At 36.3% G+C, this 21,969-nt stretch overlaps 2 protein-coding genes across 7 annotated transcripts in view; one reads left to right on the top strand and one right to left on the bottom strand.

Annotated features, from left to right (window-relative positions):
- CDC42SE2 (CDC42 small effector 2) overlaps positions 1–21,969 on the bottom strand; it is a 102,269-nt gene that overhangs the window by 24,461 nt on the left and 55,839 nt on the right. For all 6 annotated transcript variants that reach the window (XM_081035458.1, XM_081035461.1, XM_081035456.1 and 3 more), the window contains exon 3: positions 10,009–10,340. In XM_081035458.1, coding sequence (XP_080891584.1) covers positions 10,009–10,062 — 54 coding nt within the window. In that variant the 5' untranslated portion in view covers positions 10,063–10,340. The remainder of the gene's footprint in view (positions 1–10,008; positions 10,341–21,969) is intronic.
- Positions 12,282–12,791, top strand: LOC308491612 (large ribosomal subunit protein eL21-like). The gene has a single exon (XM_081035455.1). The coding sequence runs from the start codon at positions 12,306–12,308 to the stop codon at positions 12,786–12,788; it is 483 nt and encodes a 160-aa protein (XP_080891581.1). The 5' UTR covers positions 12,282–12,305; the 3' UTR covers positions 12,789–12,791.

Genomic DNA, 21,969 nt, shown 5'->3' with positions numbered 1-21,969 from the left:
TCTATAAAAATAGCAGATAATAATCAACAGGTGGCAAGGAGAGCCTTTGAAATGTTAATACTGCTGATTTCACTGTAGCTTATCAAAATTAGTCTCATGATTCAATTTCATATCCCATAGGTGTATTCGTTTTCCTTTGGGTAAAATTTACCGAAACACATAGTATAAAGAAAACCAGTCTTGGGGGCCAGCCAGGTAGCTCAGGTGATTGGAGCTCCGTGCTCCTAACGCTGAAGGCTGCCAGTTCAATTCCCACATGGGCCAGTGCCAGATGGCTCAGTTGGTTGGAGTGCGGGCTCTCAACCACAAGGTTGCTGGTTCGACTCCCGCAAGGGATGGTGGGCTGCACCCCCTGCAACTAACAATGGCAACTGGACCTGGAGTTGAGTTGAGCCCTCCACAACTAAGACTGAAAGGACAACTTGACTTGGAAAAAGTCCTGGAAGTGCACACTGTTCCCAAAGGAAAAAAGGAAAAGAAAAAGAAAACCAGTCTTAAAATGCAAAGGCTCTGCCATTAATTCATTACTTTAACTTATTTTACTAGTTAATTTCTTAATATAGTTTCCAAATATGTATGTATACACATATATTTGACTAGACAGATGTCTGCTTAGATGCCTTTCAGAGCTAAAATTTTGAAAATTGTATGAAAATAGAAAATAAATCACAAATAAAAACAAATAATGTCCCAACTGCAAAAATGGAGCTAAAATTTTGAAAATTGTATGAAAATAGAAATCACAAATAAAAACAAATAATGCCCCAACTGCAAAAATGGAGAAATGTAAGATAAGCATTAGAAATTGTTTTTCAAGAAACTAAAAGTTCAATCTACAAAAATAAATGGAGCATAAGCACCTGAAATAGGTTATGTAAAAAAAAAAAAAAAAAATCAGAATATTTATTATGTATAAAGGTGACAAGAAAGCAGCCCAACCTTTATAGCACAAGGTACTTAAAGGAGATACAGGTGCAATCTTAGAATTTGTCTTGCAGATGAGGGTTGCTAATAAAATTGAACTGTAATATCATCCACCCATTGTATGAGTTTAAGGCAAAGAAGGATAAAAAACAATGGTTTTTAACGTGTGTCTACATCACAGATGAACAGATTCTTAAGAAGTGTTTCTGAAAAAGTTCAATATACTATAGACATCATAAATATCAGTCCCAGATACTTATTAAAATACCACTATACCGTAAGTTCCCAGAAATTATTTAAATTCTAATTTCTCTTTAGTCTCAGATTACATAAAATTTGCATAAATATTTTATTCTTCTACAACAATAAATAGTTTATTACCTAGACTTTACAGGTCCAGTACTGATTTTTTTCTCTTTCTGATTTTTTTAAGTAATAAAATTGGAATTCTTTAACAGTATCACTTTCTTTCCTATTTGTATGCACCAGGCCACGTGAGAATCAGAACACAATCCACACTAACTCTAGGCAAATAAAGGCTTAATCCTCTTCATTCTTGCTGTTTCTAGGTTTATAAAACCCAGGAATCAGTAAACAAAACTTAATGCTGTTGGTGTTTTAGAAGTGCCTTTATTTTAGCCATTTTAAGAATTCACCACCTTATTTTGAAAAGATGCAGACTTTCATGCCATTTACACAAATGACAGAACTTGTAAAGACTGTTTTCTAAATAAACATAATCTCCCAGATGTGATCACATGACTTGCAAACAATAGACCTTTTAAGAAATGTTTCTATATTCACATAAGCGGCAGTTCCTAGGAGTCACACTGACTATTAACATGATCTCGATGAGGAAGATTTTCTTCATGAATATAAGGATAGATAATATATTTTAAGGATCATATGGATCCTACGTGAAAAAAATTTAATTGGAGCCTATTTTATACATATACATATATATACATATACATGTGTGTATGTATATATATATATATATATATATATGTATATATATATTAAATTATTTAGCCACAATGGTTTTTTTTTTCCCTTCTGTTCATCAAAAAAAATTTTTTCCTGGGTTTCTTTTCCTTTTAGTGATAATTATTTTAATCACAATAAAGATAATATAATCTTGCTTTTGAACTCCAGAGCTTCCTCTGTATTCAATGGTCTGCAATGTGGGATCTATTCCCCCAAGGGGTGCTCAAAACGGTCTGCTGGGATCTGAGTGGAAATTTTTCTATTTTTGTTTTTCATCTTTTTTTTAAATTAAGTTCTACTATATTTAGTATACGCTGACATGAATGTCTGGTGGCTACTGACTGCATCTATTTCTACAACAGTTACTAGAAACAGCAAGTTGAAAACTTCTCCAGTATAATGCCCTAACTTAATTTGACACAATTTATCTAAATGTGTCTTTCTCTGTACTCTGAAAAAACTAATCTCATGCTATTATTAATATATGAATGGAATATGCAGGTGAACAAAAGTGTGGCACTTGAATTGGGGAATTTTATTTCAAGAAATCTCTAACTTGTGCATAATTCAAGACTCACAATCCAAAAAGTCAGGTTACTTTTCACTTTCATTATATTAAAATGCAAGGTTAAACCTCAAAGGGATGCCACATTTTCCTCCCAAACTGATAAAAATCTCAAAGTCTGAAAATACTACGCGTTGAGGAGGATGTGAAACAATGGTTGGGACACTCACTGGTGGGAATGTAAACTGGTAGCACCACATTTAAAACAATGTGCTCCAGCATAGTAAAGTGAATGTCCTTAGACTTTCACCAGTAATTTCACTCCTAGGTACAGACCCTGAAGAAACGCAGGCCTTGTATTCACTAGGCAACACATACACACACAGACACAAAGAACATTGTTCTTAATAGTCCCATAATGTCAGCAACCCAGATTTTCAAAAGAACTGTTAATAGATAAATATATCATGGTATAGTTTTATACAACAAAATGTTCAAGAAAAATGAAGTTCAGATACCTGGAACAATCTTATATACTTAATATTGAATTCAAGAAGAAACCACAAAATATTACATTGATTAGAACTCCATTCATTTAAAGTTAAAATGGGCAAACTAAGGCATCCTGTTTAGGGATACATTGATAGATGATAAAACCCTGAAACAGAAGGAGGTGATTACCGTAAGAACCGGGAGAGCTGCTGGCTCCCCCAGGTGCTGGAGAAGGGGTACGACTGAAAAGCACACGAGGAGGCCTCTGGGGCATAGCAATGCCCCATTTCTTGAGTAACATATACCGTGTTTCCCCGAAAATAAGATCTAGTGGAACCACCAGCTCTAATACATCTTTTGGAACAAAAATTAATATAAGACCCATTCTTATTTTACTATACTATAAAACCTGGTCTTATATTACTTTTTGCTCCAAAAGATGCATTAGAGCTTATGGTCTGGCTAGGTCTTATTTTTGGGGAAACACGGTTATAACATACCAATCCAAACTGAATAAAGATCAATTTAAGAAAAGCATTAAAGTATTTTACCTGACATTTACAAACTTATAAAAGCATTCTAGTGTCTGAAAATAAATGACTTTCTGCTACTTTCTTATCCCCTTCCCCAACTGGAACTCATCAGCAATGCTATGGACACAAACTTACCAGCTCTTCCTGACTGGCTAAGGGCACAAAACAACAAGACAGGAATGCTAAAACCCTTCCATCCCACCCTTATGCCAAGAGCCTTTCCAGTTTGTCTTCAAACACCTATAGACAAGTTCCACCTTTCTCCACAAGATATTAAATGTATGGGAGTACCGTGCACCACACTGTCTATGAGGAAATACGGTGGCCACTCCTGAGGCAGGGCAGGCAGTTCCAGTGTATAAAACAGAAATTTCTAGGTTTAGCAATACAGGTAAAACATTTCAATTGGTTCTCTGTGATGCCTTTCTAAAAAGTAGGAATATTTTTCATTTCTCAACTGATAAGGATAATTTTCTATTTTTATTAAGTACATTAATCTGTTAAAAGTGTTTTGAGATGACTGTGGTTATAAATGTGATTTTGTGTGAAATTAGACAAATCAAGAGCGTGCACTTTATTTTCAGGAAAAAGGAAAAAAGATGCCATTTCTACTATCTTCTCACCTCATTTAGGGTGTATGGAATGTGATTCCTGGAAATGGAAGTTCTAAATAAAATCTGTGCTATGTGAGGCCATTACAGCACAGTACGTACAGAGATGGACCACACAGCAGAGCGAGCACACTTCCATTTTCTATAACTCCCCTAAGATCATAGAATGCCCTCAGCTAGCCACCTTTCAGAGGAGTGCCGGTTCAGCCTCTCAGACTACAGTAGTGGCTTCAAGGCTCAAGGCTTTTCGGGACACCTACGATGAATAGCAACCCCTGTCTACCAAACACACTACATGCCGAGCAGGACTTGCTGGCGAGCGCACAGAAGGGGACAAGGCCACTCACTGGCCTGGAATGTGCCATATGGTCAGTCAGTGCGAGCTCTCAGTGGGCTCTTACATTCAAACCACATGGAAAAAAGCTATTTTCTTCAACTTGGGATTTTGCTCAAAACCATTCAATGATTGCCCTTCCATTTCACAAAGAATAAAACCCAAAGTTCTTTCCTGGCCCGGGAGGTCATACACGACCTGACCCTTAGCTACCTCTCTGACCTCACATCTGACCACTGTCCCCTTGGCTCAGGCCACTCTATCTTAAGGTTCCTCTCACACATACAAGTACAACTTTGCACTCCAGGACCTCTGCACACTCTAGTCCCTCTGACTAAAATAAAACGCTCTTCCCTAGGTGCCTGTGTGCCCCCTTCCCTTAAATCCTTGCTTAAATGTCACTTCATCAGAGAAGCCTTCCCTGTACACCCTCAATACCACCCTTTTTCCTTCTCTATCTTCTTTTCCTGTTTTCTTTTTCCACAAAGCAGTTATCATCACCTGACAAATAGCATTATAAATTATCGGTACCATGTGGCAAAACAATAAATAGAGAAGGCATATAATATGAACAGAAAGTGGGTCGAGATTCACTACAGTCCTGTACACAGCTTACAAATCTTTTCATTTTTATAAATTAAGCTGCAAGACACCACCCAACTTTACATTTACAGCCTTAGCTGTATCTAGCAACAGCAACTATAGCATTCACACTACAGTCAATTAAAAAGATGTGGATTACCAAGGCACAAAAAAACTGGAACTCTATTATACTCTGCATTGTACTGCATTAAAATGAAGTAGGAAGAAAAAGTATGATTCTTACGCTACTACACAGAAAAATGCATTCTATGTTCTTCCCGATATTGGGTTGCTCCTTTTTCACACATGGAATGTGCGAGAGCAGGGGTGGTAAAGAACGAGTGGGAAAGATGGCATGCAGCACTTAATTTCAATAAACACTTCAGAAAACTTTAGAGATGACCAAGCAGTTTTCAAATAAGGCACTCTTCATACTAACAGAACTGCGAGGGTATGGTTTTGATGACTGTAAACATATATAAATTATTAGTGCGTCCTTGAAATGTTTTCCTGATGCCAACAAACGTTCTCCCACTGCAGTAACCACATTGTCCTGTTGAGCTTGTGTCATTTTTCTGAGCAAGTCCAAACGATTAAGAAATCAGATGCCCATGGAATTCTTTTGGAATATTTCACACAAACAGTAACACAATACTGACATGTGATATGTGCACAAAACACTCAACTTGCATATCCTTTCTGTAGCAGAAAATGTATTTCTAAACATGTTTCTCAATGGGATCAGAATTTTAAAGATGTCAATTCTCACCCAATTACAGTCTAAATTTAATGCAATCTTGAAGTAAACACTTATAGAATTAAAATTATGATTATGAAATATCTCAAAGAAAAGATATAAAGAAAAACATATTAAGGATCATATTTATAATTCTAAGGCCGTATGCTCCTGGTATTTAAATTCCTAATCTATGTCTCTGTTTTAGCTATTGATGAGTACATTTATATCACATATTGGAGCAGAGTACATTATAAATACCAGCAATAAATAAACCAATCTTTAAAAATATGGCAGTATGACTTCTGGTTTGCAATCTGGCATGTAAGAGCTTAGACAATGTCACTCCCATCCATACAAGAAAAAGTTGAACACAGTGAAAACCAACAACTCTTCTTAGATCCATTAGAGAATTGGGATCATAGAGAGAACCACTGTCCTCAGAATTACAGAGAGGGGCAGATACAGAAAATCATACTTTCCCAGGGCAGAAACACGTAAGTAGAAACCTCCAGAGTGTCTAGGACCAGTGGAGTAAAACCTAAACAGTACCTGATGAATTGCCGGAAGATCGGTGTAGACAAGTTTTAGTTAAAAACTCCAGGGGGACCAGTCTTATGAGGGCCCACACACTTGCTTGAGTTTTGCCTCTAGAAGTCTACCATGTTCTCAACGTCCAGATAAGAGAACCAACTCCTTGTGCTTCGGCAAAGAGAGGGGAAACGTGGGAATCCCCTTCGGCAAACGAGGGGAAACTTATAGAATTATGATTATGAAATATCTCAAAGATATGAAGAAAAACATAATAAGGACCCATATAACAACACTTCAGCTTAATACAGTTGAAAAAGAAGATCTATGACAGAGAATTCTTCCATGACACAGCAAAATATACTACGTAACTGCAGCAATTAAAACAGTATGGTAGAGCTCTGAACAACAGGGTCGCCAGTTCAATTCTCACATGGTCCAGTGAGCTGCACCCTACACAACTAGATTGAAGGCAACAAACTGCTGCTAAATTGCTAGAGGGGCAGCCGGATGGCTCAGCTGGTTGTGCGCAAGCTCTTTAACAAGGTTGCCGGGGGCCGGCCCGGTGGCTCAGGTGGTTAGAGCTTCATGCTCCTAACTCTGAAGGCTGCCGGTTCAATTCCCACATGGGCCAGTAGGCTCTCAACCACAAGGTTGCCAGTTCAATTCCTCGAGTCCCACAGGGATGGTGGGCTCTGGCCTCTGCAGCTAAGATTGAACACCGCACCTTGAGCTGAGATGCCTCCCAGATAGCTCAGTTAGTTGGAGCGAGGGCTCTCAACCACAAGGTTGACAGTTCAATTCCTCAAGTCCTGCAAGGGATGGTGGGCAGCGCCCCCTGCAACTACGATTGAACAGGGCACCTTGAGCTGAGCTGCCGCTGAGCTCCCAGATGGCTCAATTGGTTGGATCGCATCTCCCGAAAGGGATGGTGGGCTCTGACCCCTGCAACGAGCAATGCAACTGGACCTGGAGCTGAGCTGCGCCCTCCACAACTAAGACTGAAAGGACAACAACTTGAAGCTGAACGGCACCCTCCACAACTAAGATTGAAAGGACAACAACTTGACTTGGAAAAAAAAATCTTGGAAGTACACACTGTTCCCTAATAAAGTCCTGTTCCCTTTCCCCCAATAAAATCTTTAAAAAAAAAAAAAAAAAAAAAAAACAAGGTTGCCGGTTCAAGTCCCGCATGGGATGGTGGGCTGCGCCCCCTGCAACCCCCTGCAACTAAGATTGAAGACAGTAACTGGACTTGGAGCTGATGGGCCCTGGAGAAACACGTTGTTCCCCAATATTACCCCCCCCAAAAAAATTAAAATACATCAGTATGGTAGTATATCAACTATAAGAAAGAAAAAAAGTGTATGTGTGTATGTATATATATATATATATATATATATACACACACACACACACACACACACACACACATACATACATATAGTCACGGGAGGTGGGAGTACAGCATAAGGAAGATAGTCAATGGTATTGTAACAGTTATATAAGATGTCAGAGGGGTAGTAGCTTGGGGGAGGGAGGTTATCATTTTGTGAGGGGTATACAAACTATTATGTTGCTTTGTACACCTAAAACTAATCAAAAGTAAATAAATAAATAAATAATGAGTACATTTGTTACTAGACAAAAAAAACCCCGGGGAGGAAGGAGAACTGACTCTGGGTGGTGAACACACAATGGGATTTATAGACGATGTAATACAGAATTGTACACCTGAAATCTATGTAAATTTACTAACAATTGTCACCCCAATAAATTTAATTAAAAAAAATAAAAAACCCCGGGGATCTCACTTATATGTGGAATCTAAAGAAAAGAATAAGTGAATGCAGACAATAATTTTGTGGTTACCAGAGGGTAAGGGGATGGGGGGTGGGTGATGAGGGTAAGGGGGATCAAATATATGGTGATGGAAGGAGAACTGACTCTGGGTGGTGAACACACAATGGGATTTATAGATGATGTAATACAGAATTGTACACCTGAAATCTATGTAAATTTACTAACAATTGTCACCCCAATAAATTTAATAATAAAAAAAAAGAATAAGTGAATGAACTAATCAGAAACAGTTTTGTAGACAAAGAGGAAATACTGAGGGTTGCTATATGGGCGGGGGGGTGGGGATAAGGGGTAAGGTGAGGGGATTAGAAAACAATCAGTAACCACAAGATGGCCACAGGGTTTTGAAAATTAATTTGGGGAACATAATCAATAATGTTGTAAAGATTTTGTAGGGTATCCGATGGACACGTGTCCCATTTGGGAGACCACCTCAGGGATGATGTAGATGCCTGATCACTGCACTGTACACCTGAAGCTGAACAATAATGAATGCCAATATATATGTGTGTGTGTGTATGTGTGTGTATATATATATATGTATATATATATATGTATATATATATATAAGTATATATATATGTATATACTTACAAGAAGCAGAGTACAGCATTAGAAATAGAGACAGTGGAAATGTAATGGCTCGGTGCCATGTCAAAGGGATAGTGGATGTGGGGAGGGAGGTCCACACAGTGTGAGGCATATAAATAATAAACGTCTAAGTATTATTTTGTCTTGTGCACCTGAAACTAATAAAAAAATAAATAAAAAGCAGGGGGGAAAAAACAAAAAAAACCCACAAAACCCGGGGTAGTGGCACAGGTACACGTGTACCAAAAGAACAGATCTCAGAAATGGACTCCAAGCCCAGCCGCCATTTTCAATCTTTAGTTGCAGGGGGTACAGCCCAAAATCCCATGAGGGAATTGAACCGGCAACCTTGTTGAGAGCCCGCACGCTCCAACCAACTGAGCCATCTGGCCGCCCCTCTGGAAGCTCAGCAGCAGCTTTTTGTCTTCAATCTAATGTCTTCAGTCTAGTTGTGGAGGGCGCAACCCACTGGCCCATGTGGGAATCGAACGGCACCCCTGTTTTTCAGAGCTCACGCTCTAACCAACTGAGCCATCCGGCCCCGCCCCAGGTTAGCGCCCTTTAAAGAATTACAAATGTAGTGGAAGAGACTGTAGAACAGTTATTCACTGTGCGAGAAGTTCCATGCTGTAACAGAAAAGTGAACTAAAGATTTGGTGAGAATACAGATGAGGTATTAGCTCAGTTAGGAGCTAGCTGGGGAATATTTTATAAATGTGACATTTGATCTAGGTATTTAAAAGACAACAAACAGAAAAAAAACAACAACAAAAAAGACAACAGAAAACTGGAAGTTGGAGGGCAGGATTTTGGTAGAGGTAACAACATATGCATAGTTTAGAAGGCACAAAAAAGTGAGGCATGTATCAAAAAGAAGTCAGCTAAGACTACTTACTATTTACGTGACTTTGGGCAAAAAACAATCTATTTCAAACTGAAAGATAATGGTATCTTCCTCAAAGGGAAGATGCTGTGAGGAAAATGAGACGGTAAATCACATAGGATGTGAGGGCGATCTGGCTGTCCCATCTTCCACCCCCATCGCCTTCTCCTTTCACTGTTCCTCCAGAAGTCACCTACTTGGTAGAAGAGCGCCACCTTCTCTGTCATGTACAAAGGTCTAGCACAGTTCTTGACATATAGTATTTGTTCAAAAAACATTCATTTCTTTTTCTCTTTTTTTTCAAACCAGATGTTTTGAGTTCCACTGAACTACTCTCTGTGACACCTCTTAGAACTGCCCTCGACCTGAGAACCAGTGGTATGTTTCATAAGCACCCCACCCAATCTGTATGCATGTGAAGTTACGTCATACTTACAGGCTGAGGCTGCTCAGCAATACAGCAGTTGAAACAGAGCCAGAATTCGCTCATGCTGGTCGTCCAAAGGATACGTGAGCGCCAAGCGAGTTTCCAAATCTTCACTCAGGAAGCTTCACAAACGCTCCTCAACAGGGTGTATGTCCAATGATGTCAAACTGTATTACTTCTCTGTGTTTTGTTCCTGGAAGTCAAGTATCTTATACAGTCAATTTAAGGAAGAAAAAGTCAGACTATTTCCTTTCTTTGCTTGTGGTCCTATGGAGACTCGTTTTGGAACCACCGGGAAGGTGTATAAAAATCGTCTTGACTCAGGGCCTATGTCAGGTAGTCTAGAAAAAAAAGGAAAAGGAAAAGAAAAGTTACTTTACTTAACCTTGGAAGCTTTTATTTCTTAAATTTGTGATAAAATTAAGACAATTTCTCCAAAAAGTAAACACTTGAAAAAAAATCAAGATTTTAATAAACTGATATTCATTCAACAGATTTTAAGCACTTTTTGAGTATTAGTTGTTAGGGATACAGCGGCAAAGAAAGAAATCCTTGTCTTCATAGAACATTCTATTTTATGACTATAAAGTATAAGTTATTCTAATACATTTTTTTTAAATCATTAGTTAGAATACCTTGATTGCCATACAAAAGTTTCTAATTCCAAAAAGAAATTTCATACAGCTTTCTTCAGATGAGTCCTTTGTTCTCAGAGACAACCCAGATAGTAATGGCCATAGCAATCAACTCTTTCTATATAATCAGTCAGCTATAACTCATCAATAATTAGAAACAAAATTATTGCCTCCTCGTTTGAAATTAGAATTGTACATGAAAGATGAATGGGGGTTGAATCGACACGTTAGATCCCTGCCCCCACCACCACTGGAATGATTGTCAGTGAGGATACTTTCTATTCTCAGGTGGCCAACCAAGCCGAGTCCGTTAGAATCCATGTCAGGCAATTTTCCATATGGAGCTGGACAGAGTGCACCTATCTTTTCTTCTTGATTGACAAGCTGTGGACTTTAAGGTCGACCCTAGCCAACCATGTTCCAAACTTCCTGCAGAAGATGGTTCTGAGATTATAATACTGACAAGCAGAGACGACAGGAGGAAGGCGGGTTCCAGTCATCCCTAAGACCCGTTTGACCTGTGCAACTGAAGTTTTGTGAGGCAACAGTTTTCCCTCTTTAGCCTGAAGCTACATTGATGTAGGTTCATATCACCTGCAGCCTTCTACAACCGTCAAGTGACGACAGCCAGTTCAGCTAGCTCTGAAGCCAAGAAGAAGTCCTGGAACCATCAGCAGATTATAACTGAAGCAATGAATGCCAAAGTCTAGGGAAAGCATTATCATGAGAAGCAACAAGAACTCTAAAGAATAGCAGCATTTAAAAGATGGGTAGAGAAAGAGAAGTCTACAGAGAAGCTTTGGGTGTTCTCAGAAAGAAAGAGGAGGAAAAACCAATTAATGTGGTGTCATTGGAGCCTGTTTCAACAAAGAAGTGGGCAACAGTATTAACTGCCACTGAGACAGCAGACTGAGAACCTCCCATTAGAATGTGCTGCTGATACTTGGTGGCCCTGGCTACAGCAGTTTTAGGGCAGAAATCAGATTACAGTGGGCTGAGAAGTGAGTGAAGGGAGAGAGAGAAGCAGACTCACCACATGTAGAAAATGTTTGCAAGAGACTGGATATAAAATTTTAAAAGATAGGGTGGTAGGTAGAACAAAGAGAAAATGCCATCCTTGAAATAAAGAGATCAAAGACGAAAGACATATTAATTTGATTATTCAGAGATGTTAACATTTTTGTTCCAAGTGATAAAATATAAATCACATATTTGTAAATTCTGCTTTCCCCGAAGCCATGACTCTGAACTTGGTAAGGCAGGAATGTTACTTATTTGTATAGATGAAGATCCTCAGTGAAGATAATACATGCATGCTCAATGTATGAATGTGGGTAGTAATAAAGTATGAATCTGGGACCCTGTTCTACAAAGTCCAGAGCACAAGTCTTCTAACAAACTACAGGAAAATGACATGTTAAGTTTTTGCATATGTTCAAGGAGGAAGATCAGAAGGAAGAAAATTTACATTATTGCCATAGTTAAAATTTGGAACCTGGGATGCTTATTTTCAAGCAGGGATGAGCATTCTATTCTTCATCTCGCCCAAAACCAGGAAGTGGCAGTATTGAATGAAATCCGCTTTGTCCACTGAATTGGGTAAATACTGTGGAAGTTTATATGCTCAAAAGAATAGTATAGGGGACCGCCATCTTCCAGTAATTCGTCAAAATGACCAACACAAAGGGAAAGAGGAGAGGCACCCGCTATATGTTCTCTAGGCCTTTTAGAAAACATGGAGTTGTTCCTTTGGCCACATACATGCGAATCTACAAGAAAGGTGATATTGTAGACATCAAGGGAATGGGCACTGTTCAAAAAGGAATGCCCCACAAATGTTACCATGGCAAAACGGGAAGGGTCTACAATGTTACTCAGCATGCGGTTGGCATTGTTGTAAACAAACAAGTCAAGGGCAAGATTCTTGCCAAGAGAATTAATGTTCGTATTGAGCATATTAAGCACTCTAAGAGCCGAGATAGCTTCCTGAAACGGGTAAAGGAAAATGATCAGAAAAAGAAGGAAGCCAAAGAGAAAGGTATCTGGGTTCAACTGAAACGCCAGCCTGCCCCACCCAGAGAAGCACACTTTGTGAGAACCAATGGAAAGGAGCCTGAGCTGCTGGAACCCATTCCCTATGAATTCATGGCATAAGTGTAAAAAAAAAAAAAAAAAAAAGAATAGTATATTTCACATATGTCCTTCTTCGTAAGAATATAACAGCAAAGGGCTAAATTCACAATATCATGATTATTTCAGTGTTGCTGTTTAACAAGTTTAATTCCACCCTGAATCAAAGACCTTGCCATTAAGAAGTCATTATAAAATGAAATCTCTTAACCGATTCTATAGAAACAAATACGCCTTTGTGTGAAACAGAAAATTCTTTATGCTCATGAATGTTGCACTACATACAGATATGGACCTACTCTGGTGTTTCAAAATATACTCGATTTTGAAACCTGATGCTTTAAAATGTATTGTTTGATTTATTGATTGATTTATTATATTTTCTCATTCACATATAAAGCTAGGCAATTTCCTTTTTATTTCTAAATTATCTTTGCCAGAAACCACCTTCAAATATTAATTTTACTTTGGAAGGTGTTATATTTTTTAAATACATATTCCTTCTGTTTAATACTTAAAATTAATACCCTGTTTCCCCAAAAATAAGACCTTGCCGGACAATCAGCTCTAATGCGTCTTTTGGAGCAAAAATTAATAAGACCGGGTCTTATTTATTAATTTTTGCTCCAAAAGACGCATTAGAGCTGATTGCCCGGCAAGGTCTTATTTTCAGGGAAACACAGTAAATAGCTTCCTAATTCATAATACTTTTTATCAGCCCACATTTTCTCAAATTCAAATTTCCTTCCCATTTAGAGTAAAGCTACTCCTCACTTTGAGAATTTAAAAATATGTATTTCCTATTCCCATGTACTATGAAAATGACATTACAATATTTCCTCTTTTTTAATGTCTAGTGGAAGAATGTTTTAAATACAGTAATTTGAGCTTCTATTTTTATAGATGAAACAGAAAGGATATACAGTTTTACTTAAATATTTCCACCTAGACAATAGACCTGCTGAAATGTATATTCAAACCAAGGAGATGTTTACAACTCCACAGGTTTTTATTTATTAAGTAAATATATAAATCTTAAAAACATGCCTTGGAATGTCATACCATTTTTCCATCTTCTTCCTTTTCTAAACAAACTTCTTTTCCAGAATTTTTTTCAAAAGTGTATATAAATACACTTAAAACACATTTATAAACACCTTTAGAGAAGAACTGAATTTGTCACAAAAAATTCCAACTAATAATATACTAACAATTACTTTCACTTCTTGAACTGAAAGTTCCTTAAAACATGTCCATTTAGAAAACTTTCTACTTTTTTAAATCTTAGTATAACAAAAGGAGTGTCACTTTCCAACAGCATCAACATCCGAGCTTGGCTTTAAACACAGCTCAGCACACCCTGCACACAAATGGGGTCAGACTGGTCTGCAGCACCAGAGAGCAATTCACAGACTCACAGATTTTAGGCCTGAGACTGGGAAAGCCTGAAGTGAGCTATCAGGCCATTTAGTGACTGGCAGAGCTGCCTTGAATGAAAAGCTCAGCCTAGACTTTTAAAGAGACTGATATGAGTGAAAAAGTGTAACTGTAGGATCTCTGGTCAAAAGTCATAACCACCATCAGCTTCCTCTCCTCACTTTCCACACCGAAATCAAATGCTGAGGACACTAGCTTTACACCTGTACGAACTGTTTTTTTGCTAACAAAGACTTTATGTTCTAACATCCTACCTACAAGATAATAAAATTTCTTTTGAGGCCAACTGCCTAAGAAACAATAAGAAAGCCTTGATTTCAAAAACAGGACGAGGAGGCATCCCTTTAGCCTAACTGTTTTTTAAAAATCTGAAATACTTTAACTCAGTTGAGGTATGAAGCATGCTCAGTTAGTGTGAAACAAAGTGAGAAGTTCAGAATTCATACTTTGAAATAAAAGATCTGTGGCAGTTAGTTGTTAGTACCTCACTAATTTTCAGGCGTGTTAGCTTGGGCACATGACCGGCTCTATCACCAGTTATAAAATGCAACGCCGCACTGCCAACGGCATGTACTTTATACAGAGTGATGCCGATATAAGATGCTCGTCGTGTTTATCAGAATTCAAATAGCAAGCAGCAGAATTAAGTAGCAAGATCAAGTAATTCATAACAGCTGCAAACTTTTAGGAAACAACCCAAAAGTCTATCCAGAAAAAAAATGAATAAAATGAAAAATGAATTGTGGTATATTCATACAAAAAGTCCTACACAGAATGAAAATGAATGAAATTTTTTTTTTAAATGAATGGTAGCTTCATGCAACACTTGATAATACTCAGTGACATGTTATTGAGGGAAAGACTCAAGGCACAAAATAATATATGCATACATGGAATGATTTTATTTATATAAATTTGAAAAACAAGTTAAAACTATTTTGTTTGAGATGCATACATAGGTAAAGCAAGGAAATTATTATCATAATAAAAGTCAGGAAAGTAGTGACCTCTAGGGCTATTTATTTATGGTCTTTGCAATTTTCCATATATATTTTTCAGTGATGATTTAAATGAAATACTATAAGTAAAAGAAGCAAATACTAACAATTTCCGGTTGATCACAGTAGAGTAATGAAGATCAAGGATAGAAATACAAAACACAGAATCAAGTAAAAGTGAACATCCTTTGAAGGACTTGGTAAAATTACTGCAGTTGGGTTGGGAGAGAGGGGTGAGATCTTAAGTTCTATTGGACGCCAAAGAGATTTCTGCCAAAAATGCAAAAATTATTAAACAACCATGTTTGAATTACCAATAAAGCTTATTCATAGCTGTACCAGCACTTAATGTGCCCCAATCTTGTTAAAACGGTTCTTTGATATTGATTTGTACAAGATCCTTTTGAAAAACATAACCCATTTTAAGAAGAGCTTTCAAACTATGTGCTTATCACAAACGTATCTTTCTGTGGCTAATCAAAGTTTAAATGCACCACTGTTCCCTGAACAATTACAAAAGGCACAGATAGAGAGGTACATGTAACTATTGAAATAAAAGGGGTAAGTTTTTTCTTCTATTTGAAATGACCAATAAATAGGTTAGTCTTACCTATAATTTCATGTAAATGTGATCACACAGTACACTTTTTTTAATAGCTGACTTCTTTTCATTCAACATGTTTTTGAGATTTATCCATATTGCCTGTATTTTTTTATTAAGTAGACTTTCATTGTATAGATATGAGTACAGTACAATTTGTTTAACCATTCATCTGTGGATCGCTATTGACTGTTTTCCCAGCTTTGGGGCTATTAAAAATAAAGTTGCTACAAATTTGTGTGCACAAGTGTTTGTGTAAAGAGAAGTTTTTATTTCTCCTGAGAAAATATTTAGGAATAGAATTGTTAGGTCATATTGTTAAGTATACTTTTAACTTTATAAGAAACTGTGCCAGTTTTCAAAAAAAGTTGTACTATTTTGCACATGTGCAATGTATGAGAGTTCCAGCTATTCCACATCCTACCAACACTCTGTATCACCAGTCTTTTTAATTTTAGTCATTACAGTGGTAATGAAGTATTACCTCGTTCTGGTTTTAATTTGCACTGTTGTTATAACTAATGATATATTAATCTTTTCATGCTTGTTGACCATTCATCTATTTCCTTTGGTTAGGTACATTCAGGTCTTTTGTCCATTTTTTAACTTTTTTTTCAGCTGTATTCTTTAAATATTTCACATATATGCATTGTGAATATTTTTTTCCTGGTCTTTATCGCTCCTTTTCTCTTGTTTTTTAAACAGCATCTTTCAAGAGTTTGGGTTTTTTTAATTTAATGAAGTCTAGTTTAACAATTTTATCTTTTATGATCTGTGCTTTCTCTGTTCTAAGAAATTTTATTTTTGCAGGTGTTTCCAAAATTTAAAGATTTTTCTATTTCCTTTTCTAGAACTTTCAGTTTTTACTTTTAGGTCTACAATCCATTTTTAGTTACTTTAATATTTTTAGTGGTATAAAAGTAAAGGTCAAAGATTACTTAAGTGACATGAATATCCAGTCGTCCCAGCTCATTTGTTGAAGGATATCCTTCGCCTATTGGATTGATTTGCATTTTTATTGAAAATCAAATGACTGCAAGTTTGGGTCCATCTCTGGGCTGTTACACTTGTATTTCATTGGTCTATTTGTTGAGCCTATGCCTATGCCAGTACCACACTGTCCTGACTGCTGTAGTTTTATAGTAAGACTTCAAGTCAGGTAGTGGTTAAGTCTTCCAAATTATTCTTTAAGATTATTTTGGATTGTCTGGGTCCTTTGCATTTTCATATACATTTGGAAATCATTCTGCCAATTTCTACCAAAAAAAAAAAAAGTCTCCTGTGATTCTGAATGGGATAGCATTTATTCTAATAATTATTTGGAGGATAATTACATTTTACAATATTGAGTGTTCTAATCCATTACCATGGCATATCCAGTGTTTTGTAGTTCAGTGTACAAGTTTTGCATGTACTCTGTTGCATCACTTTTGTTTTCTAACTTTGTTTATAGGTTTCACATGGAAGCTTTAGTCTTATGTATTAGCTTGGTGCAAAAGTAATTGCTGTTTGAAAGTTTAAAAATAATAGCAAAAAACATAATTACTTTTGCACTAACCTAATAGTTAAATGTCAATTTTCATCTCGGGTTAGGGGTGCATCTCGCTTAAGAAGGTTTTCCTTATCCCAGGTTATAAACCTATCATCCCATATAGTTTTGTTTAGGTTTACTTTTATAAATTGACTTGAACATTAATAGTTTCTAAGTGCAGTTAGGAAATGTTTTCACAGACTTCTCAGGCTTTTCCTGACATCTTCCTGTCCCTTTTTAATTAAAACTCAAATATTTTTTTAAAAAACTCAAGTATTTAACACAAAACATATACATACAAATCATTATGGTAGGGGATATTAGAGAGAACATTATGCTGGCTTAAACCCGAGTTTGCAATACAAGCACAGAGGAAAAGTAATATATATAAAAACTACTCTCCCATTTTCTACTACCACATTTCTTCCCCCCTTGTATGAGAATGACTGCCATGTTTATCTTTCCCTCTAATAATCTTCCTCCTTTTCCTTTCCTGCTACTTTCCTTCTTTCTTTTGGTTTCTCTTTTCCTTTCTCCCTTTCCCATCTTTTTATCAATTCTCCTCCTTAAACCTTTCTTCAGCTACCCAGTTAGAAATAATGCTTATCGTGACACATAGTAAGTTCTCAATGTTTTAGTTGATGGATTGAAATCTATATATCCATCTGTTAATGAACATCTCATGTAGTTTCCTAGTTACCTTAAACACAGTATTTGTAAAACTGAATTCACTATCTGTTTCCCCACGTTTCTATGTTACCTTTCTTGGTGGTGGCAACACCATGCACTGTTTACCAAGAAATATGTATTCAAATTCTATCCTACTATCTGCGGTTCTCAGAATAAAACCACCATGTAAAATGCTTTTTTACATTTAAACAAATCTTTACTGTTATTCAAAATAATACAAGCACATAGATTTTTAAAAATCAGTGAGTAATAAAAAGCTATTAACAATGGCAAATCTTTGACCTATCCCTCTCCATGATGGTGGTGGCCATTTTTAACTTACCAAAATGTTTCTTCTGAAATTTATAATCATAAATAAGATGCCTATTGCTATTTATTTTATTCTCTTTTTATGACCCAGTTATTGGGGTAACACTGGTTCATAACATTCTATAAATTTCAGGTGTACAACTTTATAATACAACATCTGTATATTATGTGCTTGCCACCCGAAGTCTAGTCTCTTGTATTGGACCCCCTTTACCCTCTTCATCCTCCCTCTACTCCCCTTCCCCATTGGTGACCACTAATTTGTTGTCTGTATCTATGAGTTTGATTTTTTTGTTTTGTCTGTTCATTGGCTTTTTGTTTATATCCACGTATGAGTGAAATCATACAGTTCTTGTTCTTTTCTGTCTGACTTATTTCACTTAGCATAGTACTCTCAAGATCCATCCATGTTGTGATAAACGGCAGTATTTCATCCTTATGACTGAGTAGTATTCCATTTTATATACTCATATGTATCACATCTTCTTTAATCATCTATCAAAGGACACATTATTTCCATGTGTTGGCTACTGTAAATAATGGTTATTGCTTTTTTTTTAATTAAAGTTTATTGGGATGACAATGATTAGTAAAGTTACATGGGTTTCAAGTGTACAATTCTGTAATACACCATCTATTAGGTTGGTGTAAAAGTAACTGCAGTTTAAAAGGTTAAAAATTGCAAAAACCGCAATTACTTTTGCACCAGACATATATATATCACATTGTGTGATATATTAGCACTTACTGCTAATTATTGACTTTCAGATGATTTAAACTGACTTCTTATTAAAATAGATTAGGCTATGTTTCCAAGTCATCATTACCCGTCCTCATCATCATCACTACTAATTATAATTTTTGACTGAATCAATATTCAATGTTTATGTCATAATTGTCACTATTGAAACAAGTAACATACTAGAATTAGCTATCCTTTTTGAATAATCTTCTGTTTTCTTGGAGGTTAATAACTGTTGAGCTTTTTCATTTGCTTAGTTTTTCTATATACCTATATTAGAACTGTAAAACACTTTAATTAGCTCTGTAAAAGACTCATAATGTACAAATACTTGAACATATACCTAGAGGTACTGCATCAAATTTTCTTTTCGTTTCTTCACAGAACAACCCAGCCTCTTGTTTCAGTCCTGATTAGCTGCCCTCTTAGGCTTGTTCTCTCAGTTCCTTTCGTAGGTTGATGTCCTGTTTCTGAGAACTGTCTTCCCCCTTATTTTCATCATCTTCAGCTTATTTTGTAAAGTCACATACTCCAGTAGCTTTTTAAGAAAGGGTAGATGGAAGAAAAAAAATTTTAACTCCTTGCATTTGACATCTGACTGATCATTTGGTTGAATATAGCGTACCAAGTTAAAGATCTTTTCCTCAGGATTTTAAAGGCATTGTTCTCTGTCTACTATGTTCCAGAGTTGCTGCTAACAAGCCTGGTGACATTCTAATTTTCTTTCCTTTGTAGGTGATATATTTCTCCCTTCTCTGGAAGGTTTAAAGGTTTACTCTTTACTCCTAGAGTTCTCAAATTTCACAAAATGTAACTTGATTTGGTCCTTTTTCATCCATTGTGTTGGGACTGGATGAGCTCTTTCAAACTGGAGAATGGTGGTATCCTTTAGTACAGAAAAAGACTAGTACCCATAGCATAGTGTTGTTGTGAGAATTAAACAAAATACTTATACTCAATACATATAAGTGTGCAATGATGTTGATTATTAATATTTATCCACATTTACCAATTTCTTTGATCAACATTGTTTCTTGTCTCTCAACCCTTCCTTTAAAGTTCAACTTCCTTCTTTACAGTATATACTTTAAGAGATTTTCCAATAGTACACACTTTTTAATAGTCTTCCGCAAGTAGTTTGCTTCTCAGACGTTTTTCTAAATTTTGGGGGATTTTATTTTAATTTTGAAATAACTTACTTATAGAATGAGTTGCGAAAATAGAGCAGAAATCTCCCATGTATCCTTCATTCAGATATACCAACTGTTAACACAATGTCTATATTTTGCCATTATTCTTGCATGACAGTTGAGCTAAGTACAGAATTCCTGGTTGACAACGCTTCTCCTCCAGTCCTTTGCAGATACTATTCTGACCTCTACTGCTGCTGCTGAGAAGTCAACTGTCAATCTAATTTTTGGTTCTTTGAATGTAAACTTTGTTCTCTATGGATGCTTTGAAGATGGTCTTTGAATTTGACTCTAATTTCATAGAATCTCTGGTTTCAGATTCACTTCTATTTACTTAGAATTCTTTCACCTGTTTCTACTCTATTTAACTTTTGCTATTAATATTCCCAACTGTTGACTTTTATTTCAATAATCACAATCTTTATTTTAATAAATTATATTTGATTCTTTTGAAAATTCACTTACTTCAGTATCTTAAATGTTTCATTTAGAAACTTTAAGAAGACTTATTTTATAGTATTTTCCTGATTATTCTGCTAAATCAATTCTTAGTCTTCTAATTAGCCTTATGGATTATCTCTAACTCTCCCTGCTTGGACTGCTTTCTTGTAATCACCTTATGACTTCACCTTGATTGGGAGGTTGCTGCTTCTGTGAAAGTCCAGTGTTCCCTGATGAGGAAGACTCCCCAAAGAGCAGTTTGCATTTGCTAGTGTCAGATGCCCACAAGATGAAGTTCACAAATCCCAGTCTAAGATTTAATATAATTCCTTTGTTTAGATTCTCATACCACATGTATAGAACACATTCATTTTGCGCACTGGTATGTACGTACAAGCTTGCAAAGACTGTCTGGTATAGAAGTTTAGAACGTAGACTCTGAAACTAGACAAGCTAAGTTCGAATCCTGGACTCCTCCACTCACTCATTAGCTATATCATGGACCAGTTACTTAACTTCTGTGTCTCATTTTGCTGTGCGGTAAAGTGGAGTTTATAATTGTATCTACCTCAATCATATATGTGAGGATTAAATGAGCAATTCTGAATTGCTTAGAATAGTGCTTGGCACACATTTAAATAATTGTTGTTGCTGCTACTTTGTTACCGTGATCATTATCATCATCATTATTAAGTCATATATTTTCCTCTCTGCCCAGAGAACTAAGCAGAGACAAGCTCCCTTGATGCTTATCTGGGCAGGTGGAGAAAGATTTTTATAGTCAGTCTTCCTTTCTTAGATGGAGTCCCACACATACAAAAATATGAGTCTGTTTATTGTAATTTATGTTTAAAAGGGAGAGTGAAATAGGCGGTACTAAGGTAAAGAAAAACAAAAGTTATTTAAGCCAATTAAATCAATCCCTTTAATAGCAATGGCATATTTTTCTCAAAAGCAAATTTAAATGTACATATAATTTATACATCTACGGCATACAATAAGATTAACAATACAGAGGATTTTCAGCAGATAATTCTAACTTTGTCCATCTATCAGTTTTTAATTGTAAAAAAAATACATTCATATAATAAATTGCATTAGTCAGGTTTTCTCTTAGTCCAGCACACCTTGGATATCACAGGATTAAACTTTTAGAAGGAAATGCTTGCTCAGTACCTAGCTACTGTCTGAACTGGCTGCCAAGTCTGTTGGGCAAAAGAAAGGATGAGGGGAGGTAATTAAAACGTTTAAAGAATGAGAAGTATG

This window comes from Rhinolophus hipposideros (assembly GCF_964194185.1).
Source record: "Rhinolophus hipposideros genome assembly, chromosome: 23".
Lineage (NCBI taxonomy): Eukaryota > Metazoa > Chordata > Mammalia > Chiroptera > Rhinolophidae > Rhinolophus > Rhinolophus hipposideros.
This window is presented reverse-complemented; position numbering and strand designations above follow the sequence as displayed.